Source organism: Orbicella faveolata, unplaced genomic scaffold (assembly GCF_042242905.1).
Source record: "Orbicella faveolata isolate gen_17 unplaced genomic scaffold, um_ofav_v1 contig_13, whole genome shotgun sequence".
NCBI classification, from domain to species: Eukaryota; Metazoa; Cnidaria; class Anthozoa; order Scleractinia; family Merulinidae; genus Orbicella; species Orbicella faveolata.
This window is the reverse complement of record NW_028301540.1, coordinates 28031766-28042500: the sequence shown is the minus strand read 5'-3', so window position 1 is coordinate 28042500 and position 10735 is coordinate 28031766. Positions and strand designations below refer to the sequence as shown.

General features: G+C 41.0%; 1 protein-coding gene across 1 annotated transcript in view; it reads right to left on the bottom strand.

Annotated features, from left to right (window-relative positions):
- Positions 1-9544, bottom strand: part of LOC149115874 (uncharacterized) — a 19501-nt gene extending 9957 nt beyond the window's left edge. Inside the window, exons 1-2 of the mRNA XM_089285292.1 lie at positions 9406-9544; positions 1-100 (exon numbers count right to left, since the gene is read on the bottom strand). The exon at positions 1-100 is cut by the window's left edge and continues 144 nt beyond it. Of these exons, the coding sequence (XP_089141418.1) occupies positions 1-100; positions 9406-9463 (158 nt within the window). The 5' untranslated portion in view covers positions 9464-9544. The remainder of the gene's footprint in view (positions 101-9405) is intronic.
- Between the last annotated feature and the right edge of the window lie 1191 nt (positions 9545-10735).

Sequence of the window (10735 nt, the reverse complement as noted above, 5' to 3'; positions counted from 1 at the left end):
TCATTAAACGAGTCGTTGTATGTGTGATACTTGTGTTCCACGTAATATTTGAGGGGGCCAGAAAAGGAAATATCTCCCACAAATAATAAAGTGATGTGCTCTGAAAGAGAAAAGAGTTTACTCGTTTAGATCTCCGTTGTTAACTCTTTGATGCGTTGTAGAATGCAATGAATTACGTTGGGTAATATGGGAGTATTATTCTATGGCTCTGGCTTGTGGCCGATATAACGCGCGCTCTGATTGGTTAATTGTCACTGAATTGTAGGGCATTATTCTCCCGTAATGCCCACGGGCCGATTGCGGATTATGCAAATTAGGAAGAGCCCGGTTCTGAAAATTCAAGCGCATTGAAGCGATGAAAGCCGATTAAAATCAGTACGAGAATATCAGTAGCTAAAAGTTTAGAGATATTTCTTATAGATGACTTACCAGTCGGTAACGTTGGCGGGCACTAGTGAAAACAATCAAAGTTTGCCTAGTCTTAAGTAAAGCTAAAATCGCTTAGTAAAAAACACCATCGGCAGATCTGCCATGCATCCTGAGCAGAACACCACAAAGAAACTTATAAGTTATCATCTTAGTCACAGCAATTACCGAAGTATTGAACTCCGTCAAAGTTCTCGTCAAATAGATTCCCTCGCTTTGACACAAGCAAGTATAAATCAGCTTCCAGGATCATAAGATGTAAACAATCGGGCGGTTTCTGTCGGTAGCAGTGTTTCTGATAACTGCAGACGTTCACAAGGCTTGAAATGTTCATCCATAAATCCCAGAATGAAGAAAGCGAAGATATGTTGTCGAAAGCGAATGCGAAGATCGAGTTAAGCTTATTTTGAGCAGTGCATTCTGAAGCATTAGTATTTTCTTTCACCGAAAGACGGTTGGTTTGGACAATTTTGAAGCACTTGCTGTCTTTTCTATATGTGTTGACGTTTCGCCCCAAAAGTCGGAAAAACTTCCCCATCAACTTGTGGTACCACGATACTAAAATACGTTTTTGAGGCTGTGACAGTGACTTTTCCGTAAAGAAATGAGTGTTTTTAACGGAATACGTAATACAGTGGTGAAATTCACTGACTGTGTAGTTTTGCCCTAGGTTTGAGACGATGAATGAACCGGTAAACGCGCGCATCGCCGGATGTAAATTGACGACTTCCACTCGAATGATTTTTCTCTTCATTGATGAGCCATATAATAAACAACTTAATAACCTCGACCGTTCGGTCGTTACGGGAAAATCTCAAACCTCGGCCTACCGTATTGACCTCGCTATCGCTCGGTCAATACGGCAAGGGCTCAGTTTGAGATTTTCCCGTAACGACCTCACTCTCGGTTATTAAGTAGTTAATATAGATGAACTTCTTGTTCGCTAGAATTAGCCGGGGTACCAATTGCACAGCAATCCATTCTAAGAAGAGTGGGCGGCTTTTTACAGACTGGGCTCGGGGAATGAATTTCCAAATTGAAGACTATCATGGGCATCAGATGCACTTTATGAGCAATCAGTTTATACAAATAAACAAAAATAAGTAAAAATAAATAAAAACTGAATCAAGCACTGACTTACTGCCATCGATCTTTCATAGCAAGAACATAGACTACGAAAGTTACAATAGTCCCTGACAAGACCCTAGTCTTCTCTTGTCTTTCTTAAGCGAATGTTTTTGAAATGCGAGGATGGAAAGATTGGCTTGCATCTTTTATTCGATCTGCTCATATTAGAGGTGACTGTAGAAGAGTTCATAATAGCCCTCATAGTATGTTTCAGTATATCAGTGGATCCACGCGCCAAATTATTCAGTCTCTTTCGTTGAAGTAGGTATATAGTATTCTGGGTAATAAAACCTGACTTTTGCGGTGTTCAGGACCTCAATAAACCAAATCAAATAGCTCTCACCTTTATTGGCAGTAATCAAGTACGACATGTAGATCAAGAATAAAGTAATCAAATTCATAGCGGGATATCCTATGACAACTTGGCAGCGCTTTGACGAAGATCCCTAAGTGAAACCGTTGTCAACCAAAGAGAAGGACTTCGCTTAGTCTATCTAACAGGTGAGAGGGTCAGAGTTTAATTCATAATTGATCAACTTTAATTACCAAGTGCTAAAATGTTCTGGTACTATTTACTTTCATTTAACTCGCGCGACAAAATAAACACTGTTTGCGTCGACCAAGTCTATCTCGTCGATTCTCATCTACAGGCGTTGTTAGAGAAAAGTGTTTTTCCTGTGAAGACAACATAGAAACCCGAGGATCGGAAGCGATAGAAAATAATAATAACAATGGACATGGACTGCTCTTGTACCCAAGCGGTTAAAGATCATGCCATAGGCTTTGCCAGTGGTGCGTTTCTTGACTTCATCGCGGATTTTAAATGGACCAGGGAAATCTATTGCGGTGCAATGCCATGCGGGCGCTAGCTGCAATCTCTCTTGTGGAAGCCGTCCATTGCTTGTGTAGCTGTCTTCTGGTCTAATTTCTTGCACACTACGCAGTTGGGCTTGATGTTCTTCGCCGGCAATTCTGTGCAGCCCGATGATCCAGAATCTGGCTCTCACTTTGTTAGCAGTGGCTGACACTCCACAGTGCCCTTGTTCATGAACGAAGTTGTCATACAGGAGAGAAATATTGTGCTCCTGGGTTAGCAATGGTACTTCGTGCTGATTGTAGCTCATCTCCACCCATCTTTCGACGTTTCCCCTTACGACTACGACGCCATCACTTCTAATCTTCGGGCACGTGCGTTTGAGTTTTCCACTTTTCAAATCTTGGCTTTGGCTATGTCTGCTTGAGTAAGAATTTTGGCTGCGTTTCGGAAGCTCAATTTCTGACAATTCTGGAGCATTGCGAGTACTAGTAACTCGAATAAGTTTCAAGTAGCTTGAATACTTGGTTGAATCAATCCTGGCCGCTAAGGCCAGGAATCTTGCGGTTCGATCTCTGTCATCATCACCACGCTAACTTGTTGGGGGAAGTTCTTGTACGTTGCATTCTCGGCTTAGCGGCCATTCAGCTTGCGACGATCTGAGGAAATCGGGACCTTTTTGCCATGGACCTGTTCCCCTCGACCTCTTCAGGTCTCTTACCTCGCGTAAGCCAATCTGTAATATTTTGCTGACTTAAAATCCAGCACCAGTTTCCAACGTTTGTGCCGCTCTGAATCTCTCCAACACGGGTGGTGGCAAACGTGTTAAATCCGTACGATTCCTAACGGACCATAGTGTGGACTATCTGTGAGTCAACAATGTGGAAGTATTTGGCAAACCGATATCTGGACTCGTTCTTGACATGTTGCTTAAGGTGGCCGAAAACAGGTTTGGCGCGCGCTTTTGCCGATGCAATTCGGCGCGCGCACAAGGATTGCAAAGAAACAAATATGCCGTCAATAGAGCGATCCAGCGATTATTTTATTCACTCAACACCCGCACCATCTGTGCTATTTTTCTCTATATTTGAACGCAGTGTATTGATGACTTTAATGTTTTATTTCATAGATATATTAGAAAAGCTAACGATGCAAAGAACCCAGCAATTCTCAGCTTTTTCTTTGTTACCGAAAGAACCTAGTTAAATGCAGCGCATGCGTAGTTACTCGAAAAATTAAGACCGATTGCTTTTGCAGAAACTTGCCGATTTCTAACGATTCAGTCGTTACAATTTCAAGAAATTTGGCAAAAAAAAATAGTTCAGAAACCACATGAATGATCTATTACAAAAAATCTGAATTTTGACATAAGAAAGTTTTAATAATACAGAACATGCAGTGAAAACGATTAAGGGAGAATTACGAAAATCGTCTATGTCAAAATTTTATTAGAACGGTGTTGACAGAAGGGATTTAATGTCAATTCATAGTGGGCAAATGATGAAAAAATTTAACGACTGGATTTTTTTTAAATAAACAAAAACCATTTTTAAGACTTGTTTTTAACCAACCCCGTTGCCATGGCAACAGCACACACCTTAGCCAAAATGCGAGAATAAACCCTTCTGTGGTTAACCTTGACTCTTAGCTTGCAAAAAACGGGCGCCAAAGCAAAGTAACGGTGAATTAGGCATAGGCATTTGAAAACTGTGTTCGGCTACCTTAAGTCGCTTGTTCAGCACTGCTCCACATGATCCGGTCTATAGACATCTTAAGGACGTTCGCGCGAAAATTTTCCAACATTGATTTTTTTCTGAGACTTTTACCACTGTAAGATGATGACTTAGTAATGTCCGAAACGCAAAAAAAAAAAATGGTGGGGTGGGGGGTCACCGACTTCGTTTTGGAGGGAACATGCCCGGAAGAACACTCTAAATCTGAAAAAATCGAGCTTTGTTAGCGAACAAGGCCACAGTGTCTGTAAGTCCAAAAATATTGCAATTAGTTCTTTGAAGTGAAATGTTCTCTGCTAAATATTGTTTAAGTGGACCTATTTAGTGAATTTAGTCAACTGGTGAGGTTCCTTAACAAACAAGTTCGCATTTAGCGACCATGGTTTCACGCGCCTTGCAGCTGTAAGATAGCAGGATTCGATGTCCCGTGGACAGAAATCTTTTTTTAACTTCCCACGTTGATTTTTTGTTCATTTTTGGACAATGTGAAGATAATCGTAAATAAAATCTGTTTCTGGAAAGAAAAGAAGGGGTCACCAAACGTCCAAGATCATTAAATCCAGGCAAAGTTATAGCAATGGCCATCTGCCCTATCATTGTTCATTTTATTACTTAGCGCGCGCTCTCGCTCATGACGTGGCGTGTGAATTTGCGCGCGCAGTAAGGATGCGTAGAAACAATTAGCGCGAACGTCCACAGACGATTCTTCGCCATAACAAGATTACTGTCAAACCCTCTTCCGTCTAGCGCCCATCTCACATACGCGCAAGCGCCGTAAGCGCTGTCTGATCCATCGCTGAAGATTACAAGGCTGGGGCCCCCTATGGCATTTGGGGGCTTTAGACATCTCTCAAACTTAGTATTGCTCATGCCGAAAAGGTCCATGAAGAATTTGACCCAATCTCTCTTGTGCCCCTCTGGGAGAGGAACGTCCCAGTCGATCTTAACTTCGGTTGCCCAAAGCTGCCTCATCAGGACTTCTGCCCAAACAGTGAAAGGGTCTACCAATTCAAGCGGATCATAGATGCTATTGATCTGCGACAGGATCATAAGCTTGGTAAGATCCTGTGGAATTTTCTCTTGTAGCTGATGCAACTTTATATCCGACTCAGTGCCAACTTCTTCTTCCTTTCTGAAAAGTTCAGTTTCACTTTAAAGCAAAACTTATCCTCGACAAGATTCCATGCAACTCCGAGGACTTTCTCCGTGGCTGCGCTTTTGTCGCTGGGAACTAGCATTCCTTCTTTACTGTCGCGCTCACCAGAAAAGATCCAGCCTTTGACTTTGAATTCTCCTTTGTCGATCAATTTCTCAATGTCTCTGGTTGTGCTTCGAACTTTCTTCTTATCACTGACGCTGTCAATGATATCGTCCATGTAGCCATCTCACGGTGATATTTTGATATTATCATGATATTTTGATATATCAAAATATCAAACTAATTGTGAGATTCCGAGATTTTGCAATGTTTATTTTATCATGATATTTTGATTTTATCAAATGCTTGTTGATATATCTTTTGTATGCCATCTCACGGTGATATTTTGATATTATCATGATATTTTGATATATCAAAATATATATATGAAAATATCAAACTAACTGTGAGATTCCGAGATTTTGCAATGTCTATTTTATCATGATATTTTGATATTATAAAATGCTTGTTCATGTATCTTTTGTATGCCATCTCACGGTGATATTTTGATATTATCATGATAGTTTGATGTATCAAAATATCTATATGAAAATATCAAACTAACTGTGAGATTCCGAGATTTTGCAATATTTATTTTATCCTGATATTTGATATTATCAAATGCTTGTTGGTATATCTTCCGAATGCCATCTCACTGTGATATTTTGATATTATCATGATATTTTGATATATCAAAATATCAAATTAACTGTGAGATTTTGAAAATTTGAGACGTTGAAATTATCATGGTACTATTTTTATATTATCAAATGATTGTTATCAAGTTGAAGAGTTGATAGCCCCGGTTGATGGCTCCTTTGGTATAACATGATTCATGATTCACTCAAAATGTTCGCTCGTAAATTGATCTCTCGTAAAGCTTACAGCGACCCGTTCCGAAAACGCTTAACGTCCTTTAGTGTTGGTCTACCTTGAACGGTGTGTTCGTTTGTATGTGATTTCATCGCCCTAGAAATCATGGAATCCGTGCTAACTTTTCTCGACGACAACCTCTGTAAATTCCATGTGCTGTACGCATGCACAGGTGGCGCATGCGCTTTAGAGACCAGACAGCGATTTGTGACTGAACGTGGACAAAAAAAAAAAAACGGGATAAAAAGCCTGATTTCGAGTGATTCGCAACGACTGACAGAAATTGTTTTTGTAGTACAACTTCAAACTTTGCACGAAATTTCACACCGAAAAACAGTTTTGGAAAACTTCACTGGTGAACTAAATGATACTAACATAAAGTAGTTCAAAATAACTCTGTTCTTTCTTTGTCTAGTATCCGAGTTACCCGCTCGTTTTTTCAAGTACGAATGGTTTGTAGACGGCGCGTAAGCCAATTCATTGACAAACTTGCGTAAACAAACCCACTTGTAAGCCAATTTAGCGCAAGAAAAAAAGATAAACATGTTATTGTCCGGCTTAGGTTCGGTCCGTATAGTGAAAAACTGTGACCGAGGGCTTGAAAATGCTGCCCGAGGCCGTAGGCCTCTCAGCCGGCCAATAACATATATATATTTTGATACATCAAAATATCAAATTAACTGTGAGATTTTGAGAATTTGAGACGTTGAAATTATCATGATACTATTTTGATATTATCAAATGATTGTTGATATATCTTTCGAATGCCATTTCACAGTGATATTTTGATATTATCATGATATTTTGATATATATCAAAATATCAAACTAACTGTGAGATTTTGTTGATATTATCATGATATTTCATATAAAAACCATAATCATCACAAATGTATGTTGCCTCGTTCTTTAAGCGCTTGGTGTATGATCCTCGTTCTTTAAGCGAGCGGAGCATAACTCACGGTCTTTAAGCGCGTGGCGCTAGAAATGCGATCACAAATGTGTGTAAAATCGTCGTTCTTGAAGAGTGTCGCGCTAGAAATATGATCACAATTTGGAGACATGAAAAATGTCTACTAGAAAATGGACATTATCTATTAACAACCGTACTATTCCTCGAACCGCTTCCACATTTCTCTGATGTCATCATCAACTCCTTTCACGACGGCCATCAGTTCTTTGCCGAGACAGGAACACAATATGTAAGGCGCAGTGCAGTTGGTCAAGCTTAGCATAACTTGAACTTCCATCAAAACTGGGCATTTTGATTTTTCCAAACATAAATTACTCAGCTTTGCCTCTAGACTACGAGTAGTCCCTCTTTCGCTTAGTCCATCGTGCGTGACGCGAAAGAAATTCGCGAGAAAAAAATGGCCGCGCGAAATCCTGGGGGCTAGGAGCGCGCGAAAGGAGGGACTACCGCCTAAGCCCAAGAGTTTGCCCTTTCACGGCTGAGTGATTTTTCGGTGTAGGATTTCTCATCTTGACGTCCTCTTATTATCGCCTGTTATCAATAGCCCCAGGAGATCTGAATAAAATTGCTCTACTCTACTCTTCAAGTAGCCAGGCAAAAACATATGCCGTGAGAGGTATATCTTCGTTCTGTGTTCGTTCAGCGAAAATGCCAAAGAAGTTTTAAAAAGAAGACGGCGAAAGAGGCCTCTTGTAACGATTTTCGCTGCGTCTAAAAGTTATTGCGAAAATTTCAACAGAGTTTCAACCGAGAATTTACATGATACATTATACATTATACATAGGAGATCATCCAACTGCGGTGAAATGTTTGCCGATAACAGCGGAAAATTTCAGGTGAATGTCCGGTTTCAAGTGAGAGTCCGGTTCAATCTTTCAAATGGACGGCAGAAAAAGGCCAAGCTCAGTGAATTTATAGTCGCTGACTTAGACGATGTTGTTGAGCCGCGAAATCACTAACACACTCGCAGTCGGGCTGGAGGCAGAAAGCTTTCCCAAACAAAACACTGGATAAATTTAAATCTTTCCAAAGCCTGTTGGCAGATTCGCAAGAACATCACGGCTTGCGAAGCTCGATTCAAACGCTTCGATTTGCTCTGGTACCGCTTCGATTTGCTCCGGTTCCAAAACATTCCTGCAAGACGTCTTAGGTATCTCGAATGTTGACAAGACGTTGTCAACGCTCCTAACATAAGCCAATCATACTTTTGCGTTGTGAGAGCAACGCATAATTCAAACTCTTGGGCTTAGGCGGTAGTCCCTCCTTTCGCGCGCTCCTCGCCTCCAGGATTTCGCGCGGCCATTTTTTTCTCGCGGTTTTCTTTCGCGTCACGCACGACGGACTAAGCGAAAGAGGGACTACTCGTAGTCTACTTTGCCTCAGTCTATTTGCATTTGCATAGCGAATATACACTCTTCGTTCGCTACCACTTCGCTGTCTTCTAGAAATATCATGTACGTATCATGTTTGAATTCTACGTTCCTCCAAGCCTCGGTTAACTCATCGTAATTTCGTTTGACGATCTCTACTCCTTTATCGTCATCGAGTGATTTCCTGAGTTCGTTGAGTTTTCTCGTACAACGGCCTTTAATTTCGCGTCGCGTCTCTGACTCTTGGCGTCTTCAGCCATTCGTCACTGTCATCGGGTTTGTTTCGCTCGTCGTACAATTCACCGTTATCAAAGTATCAGGCGACGCTTTAGTCACAACCGTGATTTAATTCCATTCGTCAAACAAACATGAAACATGAAACATGAAACTAAACGAAAGAAACATAAGCAGTTCGATGCCCGATGGCTAACACTTATCCGGTGGCTCAAGTGAGTTACAGCAAAACGAAACTACAGCTCAAAATAACAAGTTATGCAATATATTATTCCCTTGTGCTAGATAATTTCTGGTTTTACAAGAAAACTGTACATAGTCTCTACAATTCCTTATTTCGGAGGGTAAACTGTTAAATGCCTTGGCTGCGTGGTTTCGGAAGGTACCTATTTCATATTTACTTCCTAATTTAAGCCTTAGAGTGGTCAGTGATCTGAGATTGTATGTGCCTACAACATGTTGATTAAGTTTTACGGGACAGTCCTCACTGTACATAGATTTGTGGGCTAATCTAGCTATAGTCCATTCCAAGCGTTCCTTGATGGGAAGCCATTTGAGGCTCTTAAGGTCTTCAACTGTGGCGTACCTCGACAGCAAAAAGCCTGCACAAGTGGTCTGTACTTTCCGCAGAGAAAGAAAGACATGTTTTTTTCTCACCTTCATCCGCAGAAATCAAGTACGACAGGGAGATCGAAAAACAAATGATCAAATTCATAACGAAATGACCACTGGTGAATAAAGCAGTCTGGTTCCAGCGACTCTCGTTTTATCCAACTTCTTGCAAAAGAGAAAAAAAAAACAAGCTTGGCATATGCCGTGGACAGGATGAAACATCGATAAACAATTCCACGTAGTGAAAACGAGCGATATTAGAAACAAGCTGCAAAATATGCGCGTTTTTAGCAGGTAGCATTTAAATACCAAAAAAATCACCGGTGACATTGTCATTATTCGAAATGTATAACCTGGTCTCTTGATTCCCCCTTCCTCTTTCAGTATTGGATTCACAACTGAAAGAAAAGCGAGTTTCGAAAGGTGGGTTCTGAAATAAATAAAAATTTACCTGGGTGGATTGTAATTCAAAATCCAGGGAATAAAGAGGCAATTGCCGCAGGCGAACAAGCAGAACAACACACGTGCCACAAGACCCAGAAACCTATGCGGTAAACCAGGAAGACGACAAGCACATCTGAAATGACTCGTGGGAGCAGGAATGGTTAAATGGTGAGAGCGGTCATCTCCCTCCTTGTGATCTTGCATGGAATCCTGAGGCTGGCTTCATATGTGGATCGAGCTTATTGGGCTAAGGTTTTCCTCCGAGGGTTTTTCTCCGGCTTCGTATGAAGAAATGGCCTATTGTTCCGGATCAGCCTCCTCTATACAAAAGGCTTTTGTTGTAAGTCACTCTGAGGGAATTAAATCGAAGCTGGTCGACATTACGCTTACGATTATCGGAGAATTGTCGGCGAAACAAACAAGCGACATTAGGGGGGAGGAGGGCGGAAAGTCGCGTGTCTCCAAGCGCCAAGCCGAGCGAAAAGAGCTGGTTGTTATCAAAGTCGCTTCGATCTAACGGTAGGGCAATCAACTCCATTGATCAAAACTTTCCCTCCCCACTCGATGTTGGAGCTCAAAGACTTAAGAACGATTTCCTGAGAGTTCTTGTGTCTTACTGTGTGCTTTTAGCCTTTACACCACTCCACCCAGGAACTCAAAAAATGGCGTGGGCAACATTGACCTTTTTCGGCTAAAATTGTGTGCAAACCTTCCAACTAACGCTAAACAAAAGGCATTTAACCACCTAACAAAAAATCGGGCTCTTACCTTTTCTCTCACTAATAACAGTGCAGGACAACATTGGCAACAGAAGGTAAATGAAGAAATTCATTACAAAAAGCTGATGGAGATATTATTTTTTGATGAAGTTTTCAAGCTTCGCACATATCTATTTCCACACTGTGCTTTGTTGTTCTGTAAGTCAACCAGT